Here is a 21,963-nt window from a genome sequence, read left to right as displayed (position 1 = left end):
CAATCACCTGGACCGCACAGCCGAACCGCAATACGAGGGCCAGTCACGTGATAATGCGTAGCTTGGGTTTGTCCTGCATGCCACAGTCCCCGATTGTGTGTACGCTTTTCTCAAATTTTCGCCGTTTTTGGCTCTATTAAGTGTTCTCTGCGTCTATCAACGACACGAAGACAGAAATTATCATATCCTGAAACCGGTGTGTGTTTTTCGTGATCCTTATCCCATCGTAAATGATGATAGTGTGCGATAATTTCTGGGGTTGACCGCTGCGAGTGTGTTGACGTATGTATAGCACAAGCAACGGCTGGAATCACACCGGGAAATTTGTCGTCCCTTTCTCTTGCAATGCTAGTAGTCAGTGCCTCCAAATATGATCTAAATATGTTTTCTGTGTAATATTCTGTGAAATCATGTCTGTTAACTGTGCAGAATAGGAACGACAACTGCAGAAATGCACGTAGATTTTATTCGCATATTTTCCCATGTAGCGTCAAAATGGCGAACTCTCGATACGTACGCTCGCGCTCAGGCACAGTAAATACCTTTTACAAAATGCTATCATGTCAACACAATAACAAGTTTGGTAATGAACTACTCAGCTGTCGATGTTAATATTCAGCTGATTTTGCCTGTCTTCTTGATTTCGAACAATAGTCCATGACACTTGCAAACAGTGCGTGGCCATTTTGTTTTTCGATCGTGATCATAATGCAACCATAATGTGTGGTCCCTTTCAAGCTTTATCTAGAGGGGCAACGTTACCCATTTAATGAAAAAATAAATTGTTTAGTGTTTCTAAAGGGAACAAGTTGTAATGTTTTGTGATATTCTGAAAATAACAACCCACAAACGTCATGTTTTTGAACGATCACATTGCGGCTGTCATAGGATCGTGGGGTAGAGACATTGATATGACGGCCAGTTGAACATTGTCAGTGTCCTTTGTTTAAGGTGTGAATCGTGTGTTTGTTCATATCACGGAGTGTCACAAAGAAACCAGCCACGTTTCCATACCGGTGGATAGAGGGACTGTGCTCTGGTGTAACCTTGATTTAATAGTTTGTAAGAGAGATGGCCATGTCTCTCTACAAAATCACCATATGAACTGCATGCTCTTGCATATCGAATAAGCTGGGAAATGTATATCCCATAAGCTGGTGAGAGTGGAATATTTCTTATGAGGTGTGGAAAATTGATGATACTAAAGTTGCTATATACATTGAAATCATCTCTCTTGTTCATATTCACCACCGATTAATTCTAAAAGATCATGAAGTATACAAATACGTAATTAGCTAGAATAAAAATACCTTCTTTGACTGCTGTCATTGTACCACCACTTTATATAGTAAGTGTAATTACCATTGGCCAAGTCCTTCAAGCCATATATGCCAAACTGTGAAAGCTCATTAGATATGCAAATTATAAATTAGCTGACATGAAAATGTGAAATGACTTTCAATATTGTTTTAACCTGGCATAATCATCAATGTACACAGCATGTTTTGCCAACTTTGATCAAGTAAATCCCAGTATATATCCCTCATTAGAAAAGATCATTGAAAATGCAAATTAGGAATTGGCTGAAGGAAAAATGCTTAATGACTTTCAATAATGTTGTATCATAGTATCTTTAATGTATATAGCAAGTTTCGTCAACTTTGGTCCAGTCAATTCAGATATATATCCCTAATTAGCAAAGTTCATTAAATATGTAAATAAGAATTGGCTGAAGGAAAAATGCTAAATGATTTTCAATAATGTTGTATCATAGTATCTTTAATATATGTAGCAAGTTTTGTCAACTTTGGTCAAGTCAATGCAGATATGTATCCCTAATTAGGAAAGTTCATTAAATATGCAAATTAGGAATTGGCTGAAGAGAAAATGCTTAATGACTTTCAATAATATTGTATTATAGTGTCTTTAATGTACATAGCAAGTTTCATCAATTTTGATCGAGTCAATTCAGATATATATCCCTAATTATGAAAATTCATTTAATATGCAAATTAGGAATTGGCCAAAGTAAAATTGTCTTTTGACTTTCAATAATGTTATATCACAGTATCTTTGATGTATACAGCAAGTTTCAACCACTACAATCAAGTTAATTCAGATATATATCCCTAATTAGGAAAGTTCATTAAATATGCAAATTTTGAATTGGCTGAAGTAAAACTGTTAAATGACTTTCAATAATGTTGTATCATAGTGTCTTTAATGTATCGCAAGTTTCATAAAGTTTGGTCCAGTCACTTCAGATATATATCCCTAATTAGCAAAGTTCATCAAATATGTAAATTAGGAATGGCTGAAGTAAAAATGCTTAATGATTTTCAATAATGTTGTATTATAATATCTCCAATACATGTAGCAAGTTTTGTAAACTTTGGTCAAGTCAATTCAGATATATATCCCTAATTAGGAAAGTTCATTAAATATGCAAATTAGGAATTAGCTGAAGAGAAAATGCTAAATGACTTTCAATAACATTGTATCATAGTATCTTTAATACATGTAGCAAGTTTGGTCAATTTCGATTGTGTCAAATCAGATATATATCCCTAATTAGGAAAGTTCATTTAATATGCAAATTAGCAACTATCTTTCATGTCACCCCTTAAACAGGAACTTCCCCTATAAATGCCCGATTACAGTAAATCTATGCAAATGTAAAAAAGCCACGCTACTGATCGGACGTGCCGTAACTGGTCCAAGAATCGTGTAATTTTTCCGTGTTCAAGCTGTTTAATGTCACCGAATGTCGCATATATTGTCATGAATATACAGCGAATGCAGTCTGGTCGAAAATAAACTTTGAAAATGCAGGGATTACCCTGGCTCACGAACGGCATGAGATAAAATCGCACATGAAAAAAAACAGTGGGAGAATTTCAAAGTCTGTGGGAACCGGACCCAACTTTCCCTGATTTTCTGCATATTGGTTAATTTGCATAACAATACACTCAGTGAGACAGTGTTCGGACGACCTCAGTTTTCAGACATTTAATGACATACTGTTCGTTATACTCACTTCGCTCCGTTTTGATAGCGTTTTATAAGTCATGCTACAGCATATTAAGTCAGGTGACGCTGCCGTCCCGTTTTGGATTTTTTTTTTGGTAAAAGCTATTTCGGGCGCTACAAACTTGGTGAAGTTAGCCACACCGTACAATACGAGGTGTAGAACGCAACACACAGGGACAGCCCGTGTCCGATATCTAGAAGCGCTATACACGTTGAAATATAGTTGCGTCATCCTTGGATTAAACGTAACTAATTATCACGAAATATTTCCATATAGTTTTCTAAACACATGGAAATTGAAAATCGGGGTTCGAAGTTTCAAAATATCAATATTTAGCCCCTTATCACATTCAAAATACGACGTCAGATTACTGCGATAGCAGTCCGATTACACGCACTCAACATGGGGCAAAAATTTGGCAACTTTGACCCCCTAATTTGCCACTTCTGTCGGTGTTAACAGTTTGAGGATAAACACAATAAAGTTTCGAAGGGTATGGTAATAAGATTTCGTTGTGCTCGTCAATTATTAGCCCTGTGTACGATGCTGTGTGTTCCGCTACAGCTAATCGCCCCGTTCACCACATGTGGTGAGCGGGGAGATTAGCTGTAGCGGAACACACAGCATCGTATGCAGGGCTAGTCATTTATGAAACGGCTTTGGGCGAAATTCACTACCCTGTCCGAAAACTGTCACACTGAGTTAAGTTGTAATCGGAGGCGATCGAATCCATACTTTCTAGTGCGGGAGTAACGGAAGTACAGTGGTCCAGAATAGTGCATTTGCGTTTTTTCTTCGCACTACCACTCGTACTGGACACGAATATTCCTTCAAAAGCGCCATTTTGAGCGACGACAACTCACTTTACAGCAGCAACGAACACTTGCTGTATCGACTCCAACGATTTGTCAATGAATGCAAAACTTCCTGTTGGCAACCAATCACAAACGCTGTTGAAAAGGGTAACTCTGCAACAGCTTTTTTCTAGCGTAATTATAGCGCTCTCTACGGCGACACAATGAGTGGTTCTGTACTGAAAACCTGTCAAATGTTACCGATGAATTTAGATCGCGTAAAGGTATCACGTACGCGCCATTTGAATTATCGGCGCGACTTTTTTGCCCAATTGATTTTTCTGAATGCGATTTTTCTGATTTTTTAGCGTAAATATCGCGTTATCGCGCCCCAAAGTGATCCCTGAAAATGTCGTAATTTTTGTCAGAGCCGGCATATGTTTCAACAGCGTGTTTCGAGAAATAGCATTTGACCCCCATTTGCAAATGTCACGACACTGTCAATCATGATTATTCAAATTTATCGCATGGTCAGAGCGATGTTTACCCCACTGGTCGAGACAAATATAACGCACCGACTAATCAGAGCAATGCAATTAGATAAAGATTACAAACAATAAATACTAACACACATACATACATCTAGGGAAGGAGTGAACAAACACGGTTTTCTCTTTATGGAGCATTTAGTGGTCCTGGAAAGGACCGTTTGGCATTTGGTCCTGAGAAGGACTTTTTTATGGTCCACCTGTGTCCCCCATAGGGAATGCCTTAGGGATTTGGGTATACTTCGGTCAGCACGCAGTCGGGCATTATTTCCCGGCGGGTGAAGACGTCGTTTCTGTTTGTCAAGGCATGGCATTTCTTCTTCAGATATCTTGGGTCTTTCCAGCCTTGCTTTTTGTCTATCAAGCGTCAAAAGTCTTTCTACATGCTTCTTCTCAGGCCGGGGTTGTGATGCGAAGGAGCCTGGCCAAAACAAAGCCATTTCTGCTCCCTTGCTGTGACGCATGGCTGGCAAAAACAATGTTGACATTCGGACAGCCCTTCATCTCTCTGTACTTCTGGCGTTGGCACTTCCGTAGGAGGCAAAGTCTCTGCCTGCGCTTCGTTTCCATCTGCCTGCCTCTGTATTTTACTTGGGCGTTGATCAATAGGACAAAGCCCCCATCCTGATCGAGCAAAGAAAGCGCAGGTTGCTTCCTTTTGATCTTCGGATAGGAAAACAGTGTATGGGATAGACATAGTTGCTACCGTTGCAAACAACCAACAAGTAATGACGCTGAAACTAAGTCCCAACGGACTAGCTAGTCATCAATTTTCATGAGAAAAACGACGCACAATAAATCACACTAAAGGTGCTAACAGATTGGTCATGTCTACAGACAGACATTTTCTTATTTCGCTGATATCTGTGAACAAAAATGAGGTTTTGGCGCATAGATAACCCGACACAAAAATCACAGACCCTAAAAACACCCATGAGTTTATGTCATGTGAACAATAAGTAAAATTTTCGCCTTTAGACGACGGCCCCATGGACCCCAGAATGTCGTCCGTTTGACGCATGTCACACTATTGCATCAAACTAGTAGATCAATTGAGAAAAATACAAAATAATTATTATGTGCAGGGCTGTGGTGCGAGGCCGTATATACGGTAGAACTCCGGGAACACACAGCATCGTACGAAGGGCTATACCATGGTAGCGCCATGGCTATACTCATGCCTTCACAGAAAATTCATTTTCCGCAAGTCAGTGATTGTATCACCAACCGCGTCTTCGATTACTGCTCTAGAAAATCCATTTGACATCAGTCTATTTTGAATTTTGTTTTAGTGTAGTATTTCCTTAACCCAAAAGTAAATGACAAATAGGTTTCTGTTACCGTATACTTGAGACCACAAGCAATATTGTTACTATTGGCACATCGTTGAAATTCAGTATTGCATTGAATTTACTGCTTTTCTAGTCATTTGCGTCTATCACAGCCAGTCGATCCGTGACAAATGTAACAAGTGATTGACGAAAAGCGGGCAATACGCATCTGTCTTTTCATTTACAACAGTGTCGAAAAGTCATCAGGCTTTGAACTTTTCGTCATCAGATAAGCGAAAATGCAAAAACTGCATAGAAAGACAAACGTCATTCGCGAGTATGACGGCGATGTATCAGAACAAGCTTACTTGCGATGGCGGCGAACTACGCCACGGCGTGGTAAAATATCAACACTCGGATTTGTCATACCTGTACAGTATATTCCAATAGTCTCAGTTTCAATATATGTCAATAGAAAATTTTAAGTTCTGTTTGTTACAAAATTAATGCATTGTTCAAATTCCTGTAGGCCTATATCGTATGCAGTCAAAGTTTACGTTACCTCAACGTACATTTCACCTCAATTACGTCACCCCGGGGTCAAAATCCACGCATCACTTCGTTACGGTCCACGTTGCGTGCTCTTAGCATTGCTTGCGAATTTGCGGCAGTTGTCGGACGCTGCCAGCGCTATTTATGTTGTCAAATATAAGGCGAAAATGTTGCCTTTGATTCATTCCTTATAACAACTAAACTAGTTATACATAAGACTGTAATCGTGCTGTAGTAATACAACAAAGTTTTAGTTTTAGTTGAAGTTCACACTGACAGCAGTTAGGCAGACATTGGATATCACTACGGCCATAAAATGATCGCGTTCAGTGTATTTTACTCGTGGAGACAAATCTCTTGTTCAGGTTTCCATTACATTTAGACGGAAGGTGATAAAAGAATGCTCTAAATCCCTCTTAATCGGTAACAGATAGTGTTTACCCTCCATTAACTATCGTCCACATGTGACTTATTATTTTTATTTATTTTTTTTTTATTAAACCTTGTTTAACAAGGGTAGCCTGGTAAGCTTCAGTAAAGGTGCTTATCTTCCCCAGGGCCCTCAAATGAACATACAAACTGATACAAAGCAGAACAACATGAAACATGACAAACAAAGCTAGAACAATACCATGCACAGAAAAAAGTGGCCAGGAGTCACCACCTGCACACAGGAGGGAAAAAAATGCACAATCACACTAGATAACAAAAACAAATTTAACAAGAAAACTAAAACTTACAAACACAAAAAATTATACCCAATAAGCTTTCAGGTAGGCAGTTTTAAAACTGCTTAATGAGTTACTAGATCTTATATTTAAATCGACATTATTCCACTGATTGGCACTATTTACAGTAAACCCTTTTCGATAAAAATCCTTATTTGTTGCAGGAACCACTAACAATTTTTGCATCTTGGATCTTGTAACTCTTTTATGATCAATTTCGGTAAAAAAACTTGTCATATATTGCGGTGCAAGATTATTTAAACATTTAAAAACCATACAAACATTCTTATAAACTATTCTATCTGGTAATGGCATTATATGCATTGTTTTAAAAAAATGCTCGGTCGAAGCATTATACCTTGCATCACACATCACTCTGATAGCACGTTTCTGAATCTTATGCAACCTTTTCATAAACGGTGATGCTCCCCATAAATGACAATAGTAATCCAAGTGTGGTAAAATATAGCTATTATAAAAAAGTTTTCTTATATTCATAGGTAAAAACTGTCTTATTCTCTTGAGCAAAGCAATATTACTATTTACTTTTTTAAAAATCTTGTCACAGTGCTGCTTCCATGACAGATTTTCATCGACAAGCGTACCAAGAATCTTTTCACAGTGTACTGCTTGCAATTCCGTTTCACCAAGATTACAGTCTAAAGTTTGTTTATTCAAATGTCTACGTCTTTGTTGCGTTGTTACAATCATTGTCTTTGTCTTGTCACAATTAATGGCCATTCTATTATTCTTACACCAATTATGAACATTATTTAAGTCAGAGTTCAAAGTTGTCTCAATTTCTTGAATACATTTTGCACTGGTAGTTATGGTTGAATCATCTGCATACATGTCAATGTTATTATCAATATAAAGTGGCAAATCATTTATGTAAATGATGAAAAATAAAGGCCCAAGTATACTACCTTGGGGAACGCCAGTCAAAATATGTTGCTTTGTAGAGTAAAAATTTCTAAATTGAACCAATTGCATACTTCGAAAAATCCCGCCCAGTGTATGTAAATTGTGTGCGTCACGAATAATCGTTCTATTGTGCGCCCACGGTCCTGTAAGTTCCTGTTTAATGGTTCCCACTGCTGATAGATCTTGGTTTGATCAACATTTGTAGCAAATCTCATCAGATTGTGTGGTTGTTTTTAATGTATATCCGTTTTTTTTCTAAAATCATTAATTATGCAAATTAGCAAAAAGTATGCAAGCCACACCCACCAAAAACTAATCAGTTCTTGCCATTTGCTAATTGAATCTATGTACCAGATTTGATTTTGATCTGATCAGCCGTTTTTGAGATATCTGACCAACAGACAGACAGACAGACAGACAGACACACAGACACACAGACGGACAGACAGACAGACATCGCTGTGACATACACGTGAGCAAAAAATGTAACAACTTAGCCGGCTATTGAACCACTCTTTTTTGGGAGTGGAGATTTAGCCAAGCGGTTCTCTCTGTGGCCTCTCCTCTAGGCGACTGATGCCGTATGTTGTGGGTTCGAACCCGATTGAAAACTAGCTGTATTTGAACAGTTTGCCTGTCAATTTACGACACATGGACTCACATATTTCGTTCCGCCATGCCCTAAAGACATATTTTTTTAAGGAATGGTGTATTTTGTCCTGCACCTAGAGCTTCCTGTTGACATTAGGCGAATAATAAATATTCTTTTATTATTATTAAGTTCATTACATGTGCAATTACAAATTAAATAACATGACAGTGATAAATAAACACTGTTAAAGCAATGTGAGCTTAACATCTGTACCGAGTCTCATGAAATTTGATGCAGTATTTCTTAACATATCAGAATAATTACAAAAATTCAATAATTGACATGATACTGCTACATGCTGTTAAACAAATTGATGTGCATATGTATGACATAGGTACTGGTGGAAATATGTCTGAGTTAGAGCTCTGTACAATGAAAAAATTGTAACAAAATGGCCACCAGGCAGCCATTATATTGCATTGGACTGTGAAACTAATTGACATGCATATTTATGATATGATAGGTCAATGTCTTTGTACAAACTTTGAAAAAATACCGCAATTATTCGGTGTCGCTCAAATTTGATCAGAATTGGTATATACCAGTATGGGTTACCAATGATCAACAAAACATATTGTTTCTATCTGTTCAGTGCAGGAAAATTCTACGCTGATGTTATGACAATGATTTCTGCACAGTACAACCAGAAAAACAACAAGAAATATTTAAACCAGCAAAAAAAGAATGACAAAAGTAAATAAGGTCTGAAACTTTAGGTACTGGAGTTTTCAACTTTAGCAACATGCATAGCAGAAACAGTTAGTCCCTCTTAGTTGGACCATAGACAGTCTTCCCCCCCTCTACTGTCTATGGTTTGATCTGGTCTGTTAATATGTAACAGTTCATAAACAATGACAGGAAATGACTCAAGCCTGTTTCAGACACTGGCCATCACTCCTGCACATTTGCAGGATTTCCCTTTTTCTTACCTCATATGCACATTTTTGACACGGACAAGTTCATTTGAACAAATTCACATCTCAATCCCTGCATCTACCTGTACACCAAATACTGAGATGGTAGCTTTGGCTGTATGGGAGTGTTTGTGTGTGACGGACATACATCCGCACATACCCACAAATATACAGACATACAGACGCCACTCAGACTCATCATATAACCTCTTTTTGGTATTTATATATAAAACCAAATATGAGCTAAAAAATCAGTTGACATATGTCCAAATTATGGCTCCTGACATGAAAAAATCATAACAAAATGGCCACAAGGCAGCCATATTGCATCAGATTGTGAAACCAATTGACATGCATATTTTCAGATATAGGTCAATGTCCTTGTACCAACTCTGAATAAAATCCATTGATACATGTCTGATTTATGGCGCAGGACATGAAAAATTAGTAACAAAATGCGCCATGCGCCCATATTGGATTATATCGTGAAACAAATTCATGTGCATATGTATGATATAGGTCAACGTACTTGTACCAACTTTGAATAAAATCGGTTGAGATGTGCATGAGTTATGGCTCCGTACATGAAAAATAGTGTCAATGACACTGTCCTCCCATTTTACAGAGATACTAACTACTAGTACACACACGACATTGCACTCTTACAGGTTGACTAAGAAAATTCCATTGCAAGTCCAAATTATGTTATACCCCAGCAATATGAAATGGTCCATCTCATAACGACTTTTACACATCTGACAGAAAACAACCCTAGGATTAAGACTATCATGTTTTACAGCAATCCAACAAATACTTTGGGAGAAAATGATATTTTGACAAAAAATGGGAAAAATTGCCCCAAAAGTACAAGTACAAAAATTTCACCACAATTTGAATAAATCTGACACAGGCCAACCCTAGGATCATACATACAAGTTTTCAAGGCAATGGGATGAGCGCTTTCAGAAAAGAAGATTTTTTGACAAAAAAAGGGAAAATCGGCCAAAAAAGACAACTTTCAAAATTTCACCACAATTTGAAGAAATGTAATTTATGTCACTATAAAGAGCCTGCATACCAAGATTCAACCAAATCTGGCCAGTGGTTACAGAGTTTTAGAAATTTGCAGGATTTTTCCTTTTTTCCCCTTCATTTGCATATTTTTGACTTTGACATGTTTATTTCAACAAATTCACATGTCCACCCCTGAGTGCACCTGTCCACCAAATACTGAGATGGTAAGTGCTGCGATTTAGGAGTTTTTAATGTTGACAGACATACAGACAGACAGACAGACAGACAGACAAACAGATAGACATGCATACATGCATACTTTTATTTTTACAGCTTTTAAACCTCCAACAGCCGACCAACTTGTCAATATCAGCTTGTTCAACTTGATACTACTGCTTATAATAATATAAACGAGAGTTAATTACATTCTAATTAAAGTAAACAAGACTTGCTTATCAAGATTTACGTCATAAAAAAACAGCATATCTGTCAGGTTATAAACAATCTTCAGCTGGTTATCTTTATCAGTATTTTAGCACATTTTAACTTTCAAATGAACATTGCAAGTAAAATCTGTTGAATAAGTTGAGCCTGTAGGTACTCAGAGAAAGCACACAGAAGAGACAAATGTTTGCAACTAAAGAAGTTCAAGGTCATCAAAAGCATTATAAGGAATCATGTAACACTTTCATTGCACTGTTTACACAGATTGCATAATTGCTATAAATAGCACATGAGGAAACTTACAGTCCAGTTTTACCATAAAAATAGCGTCAATGATGACACTGTTGCTCCTCAGTGCATTTAGCGGCAGGGATGCGAGGAGAGAGGTTTTGGGAATGTTACTGAGACAGATGCAAAGAAAGGGTTGAAATGTGAAACTAATAAAACCCACTGTTTTTTAGCAGTAAGCGTTTAGCTTGGTAAACGTGCAGTGGTTCATGAGTTTTTGCGTTGGACGGACAGACATCCCACATACATACATACATACGTACTAACATACATACATACATACAGACATCTCACATACAGACGTTTTTCAACCATCTAACCTCCAAATTGCCATATATGTATGGTAAATGGGAGGTAAAAATTGTAACAAAATGGCTGTACAGCGGCCATATTGGATCATATCATGAAACAAATTGACGTGCATATGTACGATATAGGGTAATGTCCTTGTACCAACTTTGAATACAATCGGTTGAGATGTGCCTGAGTTATGGCTCTGTACATGGAAAAATAGTAACAAAATAGCCGCACAGTGGCCATATTGGATCATATCACAAAACAAATTGACGTGCACATGTATGACATATGAAGTAATCCTTGTACCAAGTTTGAATGAAATCACTCCAGGCATCCCTGAGATATCTGCGTGAACTGACGTACAGACGCACGCATCGACATGACCAAACCTATTAGTCCCCCGGACGGTGTCTATGGGGACTAAAAATATTCTCACAATTTTTATGAACTGGCATGCCTTGATTACATCAAGGTCTCTCTATGCAGACTGTGAATACAATGATACTGATCGACAACCATACATAGATAAAAGGCAGCAAAACTCTGCCATGATGTCCGAGTTTTACTGACAGGGTATAGTATTTCATATTGCTGTTTCAAATCAAACTGACTAGACAATCTCTGGATACAGAAGTGACATTTAGGGGAAATTTAAGTGTTGAAAAAAAATCAAAAACTTGAAACAAGGACATCATGTATATACTGCCAATCAACAGCATAGTGTGAAGTGGTATGTATTCATTGTCTGCACAGAAAAGCAACTCAACATTCCAGTATCAAACAATCTGCATCTTGTGTAATCAGCAACATAGCAGTGAAAATTGCAATAGTCACCAGGAAAAAGTCTTCACAGATGGAAGGATAATTGCATCAAACAAATGAAACAGTATGTTTAAAGGGCAAAAATCAAGATTGTGGTCGTGAATGAAAATAAACAATGGTGGTCGGACTGTGTAGTGAAACTATTCTATTTAGGTTACAGGGTGAGCAGGGTCAAAGAATCAAGAAAGTAGTGGAAAACGTGTCATTTTCCCTGTGATGCTGCTTTTGACGACCAAATATACCTCTCTGTATTTGAGTTAAACTAGGGTAGGGGCTTATATATGGATGTAAAGCATTTTCAAAATCCTGGGGAGGGGGCTTTTGCACAAGGAGGGGCTTGTACTCGGAGAACTGTAATAATTTCAGTATTATTTTCCTGCAAAACCACTTTCAAGGCTTGAAAAGATTATTTCAGTGAATTAAACTGGGAGACAAAGCTCATATTAATGCATAATTTTAATATCATGGAACCAAGAACAAGTAGCTTTTGGTATGTGATGATTCAATTGAATGAGCACTACTGTACCTCTTACTTGGTGGACACATTCACCATTACTGATTAACATTTCCCTTTACAGCCAAAAGTTGCATACATGCCCAAATGGTACATACCTGATAATTCCAAATTCATCAAAATAGCCACCTCTTCCTTGAGTTCCAAATGGTTCTTTGAAAGTTATCACAACACTTGCAATATGGTTACGATTCCATGATGGTCCAAATATCATATTACCAAATCTACATCAAGATAAGTATGTGAATCATTATTACTCTATTTCTGATGATGTAAATTCAATATTGGCAACTTCAAATTATTCATGTGGCGAATGGAAACCAGGCAAGAGCATATACTCTACACGCTGTTAATGTCAAGTCAATATTTGCTCAAATGTGTAATCATTATTGACCTTTCCTACGAAGATGTAACTATGCATCTCCTAATCTATTCAAAAAATTTCTCAACCTCACCTACTACTTAATGCTGTGCTTGCCAGAGATTCATTTGTTTGAGTAATTATTTATCATGATGAAATAACTCTTATTTCAATTAATAACAAAATCAACCTAATGGCCAAAAGAGCTCCGCTGTGTAATGTAGAGAACAAGTCATTGACAATGACACAGTCCCCACTTTTACTTTAATTACAAGTCCTCTGAGAGGAAAGAGTCCTCTTCATTAATTAGGTCTGTGATTAAAAATACTGCGATACAGATGGGGCTTAATGGCCAAAAATGAGTTCCATGGTGGTGAAAACAAAAAACCAATGTAAGCCGCCATACTAATCACAAAAGGTCATTAAAATGAATCAATTAGTACTTAATCGACAGGATGCTGCCAAACATTATTGCATCCTATCCTAACACTGACAGATTATCACCGGTACCATATTTCATAAAGTTTGTTGCAGTACTTTGGACATTCATCATAAAAAAAAATCCATTATGTAAATGCAAACTAGCAATTAATTTATATCTATAAATGATACCACTAAGTGTCATTGATTTGTATTTACAACACTATGAGATCAAAATCTGTACCAAATTTCATCAACCTTAACCCTTTTCCTGCCAGACAGCATCACTTCCCCATTAGCCAAGTCAGTAAAAAGCGGTATTGAGCCAAAGCATGATGTATTTTCACCCACTTGGCTTGGTCTGTTGTAGCGTCTTTAGTAAAACAAAATCAAGTTTACAGTATTTGTGTTTTCAACAGCCTTCAAATGTTCAATGTTATGTTAAATACACCATATAGAATATGTTGTGTTTCATTATTTTTAATCATCTTGACCTGATGGTGAAATATGGACTTGGCAGGAAAAGGGTTACCACAGTATTTGTGGATATATCACTCTAATTAGGAAAGTTCATTACATATGCAATTAAAAATCAAAGTGAGACTTGAGTGGACACCGTGGGTCACCAGTATGTATTAGGGAGATGGTGCAGTGGCAAAGAATGTGAAATTTTCAGAAGAGTTACTTTCAGAATGTGCTTAGGAATACAATTCAGAATAACATTCAGACACTCACTATGTGAGATAATATTCTGTATATTCCAGAAGAGTCCTTTCAGAATGTGCTTTGGAATACAATTCAGAATAATATTCAGACACTCACTATGTGAGATAATATTCTGTATAGAAGTAACAAGTCATTGACATTGACATAGTCCCCACTTGTAATAGGAGTATTAGTCTTGATGGGGCAGGGAAATGAGGTCATTAAGAAGTATCACTGGAGTGTATATGTTCAGATCTATGAAGTTATGCATATATATGCATATTCAAGGTCAAAGGTCATCAAGGTCACATGACATTTTGAAAAAAAAACCCATTGTATTGCTAATTAATCCATATATGCCAAAATTCAGACCTCTAGCTCTATTGGCTTGCCCACAATTATATATGGGCATAATTAACGAGGTAAAGCATGTGTTGTCATAAGGTCTCCCATCCTACTAAATATAAAGGACATAGCACTTGTGGTTACTTATTTATTGACATGATCGTGTATTTTACGTAAAAGGTTATCGAGGTCATATGACATTTTGTCCAAAAATTTCTATCCTATAGTCTGTCCCTATATACTAAAAATCATACATTTACCTCTATTGGCTTGCTCAAAATTAGATATGCACATAATTAATGAGGTACAATATGTGGCGTCATAAGGTGTCCCATCATACCAAATATGAAGGGTGTAGCACTTGTGGTTCCTGAGTTATGGACAAATATGTATATTTGAGGTCAAAGGTCATTGAGGTCACGTGACATTTTTTCAAAAAAATTGTATTGCTAAGTTATCCGTACATACCAAAAATCAGACCTCTTGCTCTATTAGCTCGCTCAAAATTAGATATGTGCATAATTAATGAGGAACAATATGTGGGGTCATAAGGTGTCCCATCATACCAAATATGAAGGGTGTAGCACTTGTGGTTACTGAGTTATGGACAAATATGTATATTTGAGGTCAAAGGTCACCGAGGTCACGTGACATTTTGTCAAAATAATTGTATTGCTAAGTTATCCCTATATACCAAAAATCAGACCTCTAGCTCTATTGGCTCGCTCAAAATTAGATATGTGCATAATTAATGAGGTACAATATGTGGCGTTATAAGGTGTCCCATCATACCAAATATGAAGGGTGTAGCACTTGTGGTTACTGAGTTATGGACAAATATGTATATTTGAGGTCAAAGGTCACCGAGGTCACGTGACATTTTGTCAAAAAAATTGTATTGCTAAGTTATCCCTATATACCAAAAATCAGACCTCTAGCTCTATTGGCTCGCTCAAAATTAGATATGTGCATAATTAATGAGGTACAATATGTGGCGTCATAAGGTGTCCCATCATACCAAATATGAAGGGTGTAGCACTTGTGGTTACTGAGTTTTGGACAAATATGTATATTTGAGGTCAAAGGTCACCGAGGTCACGTGACATTTTGTCAAAATAATTGTATTGCTAAGTTATCCCTATATACCAAAAACCAGACCTCTAGCTCTATTGGCTCGCTCAAAATTAGATATGTGCATAATTAATGAGGTACAATATGTGGCGTCATAAGGTGTCCAATCATACCAAATATGAAGGGTGTAGCACTTGTGGTTACCGAGTTATGGACAAATATGTATATTTGAGGTCAAAGGTCACAGAGATCACGTGACATTTTGTCAGAATAATTGTATTGCTAAGTTATCCCTATATACCAAAAATCAGACCTCTAGCTCTATTGGCTCGCTCAAAATTAGATATGTGCATAATTAATGAGGTACAATATGTGGCGTCATAAGGTGTCCCATCATACCAAATATGAAGAGTGTAGCACTTGTGGTTACTGAGTTATGGACAAATATGTATATTTGAGGTCAAAGGTCACCAAGGTCACATGACATTTTGTCAAAAAAATTGTATTGCTAAGTTATCCCTATATACCAAAAATCAGACCTCTAGCTCTATTGGCTCGCTCAAAATTAGATATGCACATAATTAATGAGGTACAATATGTGGCATCATAGGGTGTCCCATCATACCATATATGAAAGGTTTAGCACTTGTGGTTACCGAGTTATGGACAAATATGTATATTTGAGGTCAAAGGTCACGTGACATTTTGTGAAAGCGTCTGAGATATCTGCGTGAACGGATGGACTCACATGGATGGACTGACGGACTGACATGACCCAATCTATGAGCCCCCTGGACTTTATCTGTGGGGACTAAAAACTGTGTCACTGCATCCTTTTTGCAATATGAATACGATGAGAAACTAAATTTTTATTTTTCTTGGCCTTATTCATGGGAGTCTATGGACTGCCTTATACATGGGAGTCTATGGACTGTCTTATACATGGGAGTCTATGGACTGCCTTATACATGGGAGTCTATGGACTGCCTTATACATGGGAGTCTATGGACTGCCTTATACATGGGAGTCTATGGACTGCCTTATACATGGGAGTCTATGGACTGCCTTAAACATGGGAGTCTATGGACTGCCTTATACATGGGAGTCTATGGATTGCCTTATACATGGGAGTCTATGGACTTCCTTATACATGGGAGTCTATGGACTGCCTTATACATGGGAGTCTATGGACGGCCTTAAACATGGGAGTCTATGGATTGCCTTATACATGGGAGTCTATGGATTGCCTTATACATGGGAGTCTATGGAGGCGAAAACTAAAAAGTCCTCTAACACGGCCAAATTTGATCGCATTGTGAAACAAATCAACGTGCATCTGTATGAGGTAGAGTACTATCCTTTTACTAAGTTTGAACGAAATCGCTCCAGGCGTCTCTGAGATATCTGCGTGAACGAAAAAAGTCATAAAATATGCAAATGAGCAATTAATTAATAAGCCACACCCACCAAAATCTAATCAGATCTAAGTCTCATCATGATAATACCAAATACCAAATTGCATGACATTGGACCTAAGGGTTCTTAAGTTATGAGTGGAACAAAATCTGTCTACGGACGGACGGACAGACGGACGGACGGACGGACAGACGGACGGACGGACGGACAGACGGACACACACACAGACATTGTGGCGACATAGGACACCTTTGGTGCTTCGCACCACGGTGTCCAACTAGAAAGCATTTGCAAGCAAAAGCGAAGTTCCAGAGACCAGAGCAGCGGAAGAAACAAGAGAATGTGTGACAAAGATAGGTGCAGAATGAAAGAGTGCTTTGGATTTTAATATTCATGCACGTACCTATAGTTAGGGCTGATAGCAGTAAACACAGTTGTATTAAATACAACTAAAAGCAAGGCAGTCCGGGGAATTACAGTACACAGATTACAAATGCCTACATGTACGGTAAAAACGCAACAGATACATACGGGGGCGACAACGCACGGAAGACGACATTCTCGCGAGCCAGAGCAATTATTTTCGCTCCGCTGATCTACGCAAAAATCAATCGCTTGACGGGTAGCGCTGAGTTGTTGCCGTAAAGAGGCGCGGTAGTTTACGATGATGATCAGACGAGAGGAAACATCGGACCTAGGCCGTATATGTACCAACTTTCAATGCAATCGCGCCCGGCATCGGTGAGAAATTTACATGAACGAACACACAGTCGTCAAATATAGGAAACAAAATGGCCGCCAGGCAGCCATTTTGGACCGGATCAAAACAAAAATCAATTTGCATATGTATAACATATAGAGTAATCTATGTACCAAATTTGAATGGAATCACTCCTAGCATCACTGAGAAATTTGCATGAACGTACACACCAACATCAAATACAGGAAACAAAATGGCTGCCAGACGGCCATATTAGATCGGATTGTAAAACAAATCGACGTGCATATGTATGGCATACCAAGTTTGAATGAAATTGCTCTAGCAATCTCTGATATATCTGCGTGAATGGACGGACAGACGGACGGACTGACATGACCAAACCTATAAGTCCCCCCGGACGGTGTCCATGGGGACTAATAACTATTTGTGACACAAGTGTTGATAGCTAATTTCAGGATGGCCTGACTAAAACTGGCGAAAATAGCTGCAAAAGTACAAAATTTATGATTTAATTATAATATGAACATTTCACATTAATCTTAAAGTGCCGTAGACTTTATATGCATCCCACCACACTGGCAAAGGACTTTTTGAACCCAACAAGTCAATATGTTACACTTCTTTTACACACATGCAGTTCATTTCATTTGTGAAGAGAACCCTCAACAATCAAAGTGAATTTTACACCTAAGAAAATTATCAAGCTCTCAGTATAGTTTAAATGTTTGATTGAACACATATGATTGAACACATTTAGGGTGGAATATTTGGGTAAAAGTGCAGATCTTTGGTTCAAAATTCAGTGAAAATGATTAAAACATTCTTTTAATTCCTCAATAGCCATTAAACTTTCTTAAATTTTGTCATTGTGAAAAGACGCAAGTTCAGGTAAAATTCTTTTACAGATTTTATCATCGATGTAAATAGTAAACAAAGGAACAAACAAACAAGTATACAAACGCTCCCTTGACTCTATACAGGAACACAAATGCTGAAATGTTTTTTAATACAATGTAACATATATAATTTGAAAGGTATAGAATATGTAGCAGCAAAACTACTTCATTGTCTGACATTCATATGTTAGTTGTGTTTGTTTGTTTGTTTCTTTATTTTCTTTGTTTTATTTTTGTGGAAAGTGAAAATCTAGCATTACCCTCATTGAAAAATACACAGAAAAATCTTTGTGTATACTCATTAGTTTGGAATATGTCTGACATCAAATGTATTTTCTCATACCATGTGTCATAAAAGTCTGAAAACAAGTCATCGTTGATGACACAGTCCCCACTTGTTAATTCGTAATTTGATTACAGGTCCTTGGAGAGTGAGGATCAAGTCCTGTTTATTAACTGGGGCTGTGATTAAAAATAATGCAATACAGATGAGGCTTAATGGCCGAGAATGAGCTCCATGGTGGTGAAAATGTAAAACCTATCTGGGCTGCCACCCTAATTACAAAAATAATTCAACTAGTAATTAATTGTTCATTCTATTTTTCATTCAATTATAACACTGACAGATTATCACCTGTATCACATTTCATACAGTTTGATGCAGTGCTTCTGGCCATTAAAACAAAAATTCATTATGTATGCAAAGAAGCAATTAATTGCAAAGAAGCAATTAATTGAAATGACACTGCAAAGTGTTACAGCACTGTGAGATCAACACAATGTTTCATCAAATTTGATGTAGTATTTCTGGACATATCACTCAAATCAGGAAAGTTCATTAATTACGCATATTGAAATTTATCAACATGGCACTGATAAACGTCATTATTCACTGTTAACCCCTTGACTACCAAGGCCAATGTATTCCCATATACCAGGGCCCTTATGTAAATATTGATAAAATCTGGGGTGTGGTCATTGCATGAACACTGCTTAGAGTGAAAATTAAGTAAGTACCAATAATCCATATATTTTCTGAATCAGCATGAAATTTCCCACTTTTTCATACATAAATTTTGTATTTCCAGGTCACGTGACTGATCACATGACACGTCATGTGACCAAAGTTGGCAAAGAATATGAATATTTGAAGCATCAGGACGTGTTTTGAATCCATAAAATGATGCAAATTTGAATACAGGTTCAATTTTCATGGCATTGTCTTTACATATATGTAAAAATAACTACCCTTTACTTTATTTATAGATGTACCTATTTAAGATTTTTCTCACAAAAGGCAGAGTAAATGAACCATAAACATCAGCATCTGACATGATTCTGTATTTGAAAATCAACACATTTTATATTTGTAAACACCTGCTTTAAGTCTTCCTTGCAGAAACATGCATCTAAAATGGTTATGATTTATCAAAAAATATTTCACAATATTTAAAAATATATTTTAGGGAACAACATATCACATGACCAAACACATGACCAGTCATGTGACCAGTCATATTGATAATATGGCTGCTATGAAATTTCACTGGCTGATAGTAGGTATACCACACGAACATGCTACGGCTTCTGAAAACGCTCAGTGTGTAAACGTGTGGGAATTTTCGAAGCATTTTTTCTCGTTTAATTTGGCAAATTATCAGCAAATACCTCAATACTTCAAGTTACCCCTTTCTTCTCAATCGTTTCCTGGAGTATCAAAGTCATACGAACGAAAATGAGTGAAAAATTTCGATGCAAAAATCGTGCATCGGCGAGAGCTGCGGCCATGTTTTCAACGCGCTATTTTTAGACCACTGAGCCTGTGTATACACAGCGTACTATCGCATTTGAGCCCAAGCGTATAGAGACTGAAAGTATTCATAGATAGATAGCCCATGATTCGACCTTTATTTTCATGTTTTTCGTTTGAATTTTGGCCAAATAGTCGCTTTTTTAGCGAGTTTTGAATTTTTTTAAAGCCTCTAAAAACATTAAAATGACTTTTAATTAACAAACGAAATAAAAAAATAAGAAATTTAATTAATTATCTACAAAATAAAAATATTTTTGACAAGCTGAATCATGCAGCTCAAAAGCGAACAATCATCATTTTGGAGGAGTGTGAGCGATTTTCGCGGGGATTCCCCAGATCTGCCATTCACAGCTGCGGCGCTCGAAAACGCAGTCAGTTTCTGTGAAACGGGATGAAATTTTCTCTCAGCTAGGCGTTTCTAGTTACTCTTTAGAAACGTTACTTATTTATCAGTTGTTGTTTTACCGTTTCATGACATTTTTTTTTTATTCGATCACTTGTTGACCTGAAAAACAACGATGTTTAGTACTCTTTTTCCACAGACTTTTTAGTGAGTAGCTGCCGGTACGGCTGTCAAAATACAATCGTTTTCAAAGAACATTTTGAGTGAACTTTGTAAATGAACATTCTGAACCATAGTGTAATGTTATGCTTGGAATTTTGTTGCTTTTGAGATTAATTCGTAAATATTTTTATAATGATTGTTTAAGTTATAGTTATTTTTTGTGTCCTTTCCATTATCAAACATCGACAAGAATGAAACTACATGTAGCCCCAATCACTTAAATGAGAATTATGTGTTACTTTCTGGTTTTGTAATAGGTAAAGAAAAAAATAAGTTGATTTCTTTTGATCCTTCCTACATATTGGTATTTTTTCCTGGTTGAAGTTACTAATATCCTCGATCCTTAGTCTCTACAATCTTAGAAAAAAATGAAACGATTGATTTAATAAAAGAAACTTTATTGTGACACAGTTCAGTCATTTTCATTACTCTGACGTTTAAAATTCAGTGTGCTATACTCCTATCTTGGCAGTGCTGAACTCTTCTGTTGTAGTATCTGCAATTGAAGATTACTTCACAACAGTTTCAAATTCCATTTACTTTCAATTTGATTTTTTCCAACAACCAAAAAATATTGTGGATCATGGTAAGATTAAAACCTCACATATTCTAATGGTACAGTAATATCAAATTATATAATTGAGGCGTTAATAAAAAACAAAAAATGCATGTTTAGGAAATTATGAAAATGTAAATCAGAGCTGTTGAAGATCATTTAATTTTCAGGGTGTTGCAAAATCATTTGTGTATATAAGTATGTCCAGTGGCAGTTCTGAGATGAGCTGTCTTGGCATACAAAAGGAATTTGTTGATAACTGATAATTTAATTAAAAGAATGGTTGCCATGGCAACATTTG

At 36.9% G+C, this 21,963-nt stretch overlaps 1 protein-coding gene across 1 annotated transcript in view; it reads right to left on the bottom strand.

Moving 5' to 3' along the window:
* The window catches only part of LOC139141337 (glucose-6-phosphate 1-dehydrogenase-like), a 242,010-nt gene that overhangs the window by 153,051 nt on the left and 66,996 nt on the right, over positions 1 to 21,963 (bottom strand). Inside the window, exon 6 of the mRNA XM_070710971.1 lies at positions 12,892 to 13,017. Coding sequence (XP_070567072.1) covers positions 12,892 to 13,017 — 126 coding nt within the window. The remainder of the gene's footprint in view (positions 1 to 12,891; positions 13,018 to 21,963) is intronic.

This window comes from Ptychodera flava, chromosome 9, assembly GCF_041260155.1.
Source record: "Ptychodera flava strain L36383 chromosome 9, AS_Pfla_20210202, whole genome shotgun sequence".
Lineage (NCBI taxonomy): Eukaryota > Metazoa > Hemichordata > Enteropneusta > Ptychoderidae > Ptychodera > Ptychodera flava.
This window is presented reverse-complemented; position numbering and strand designations above follow the sequence as displayed.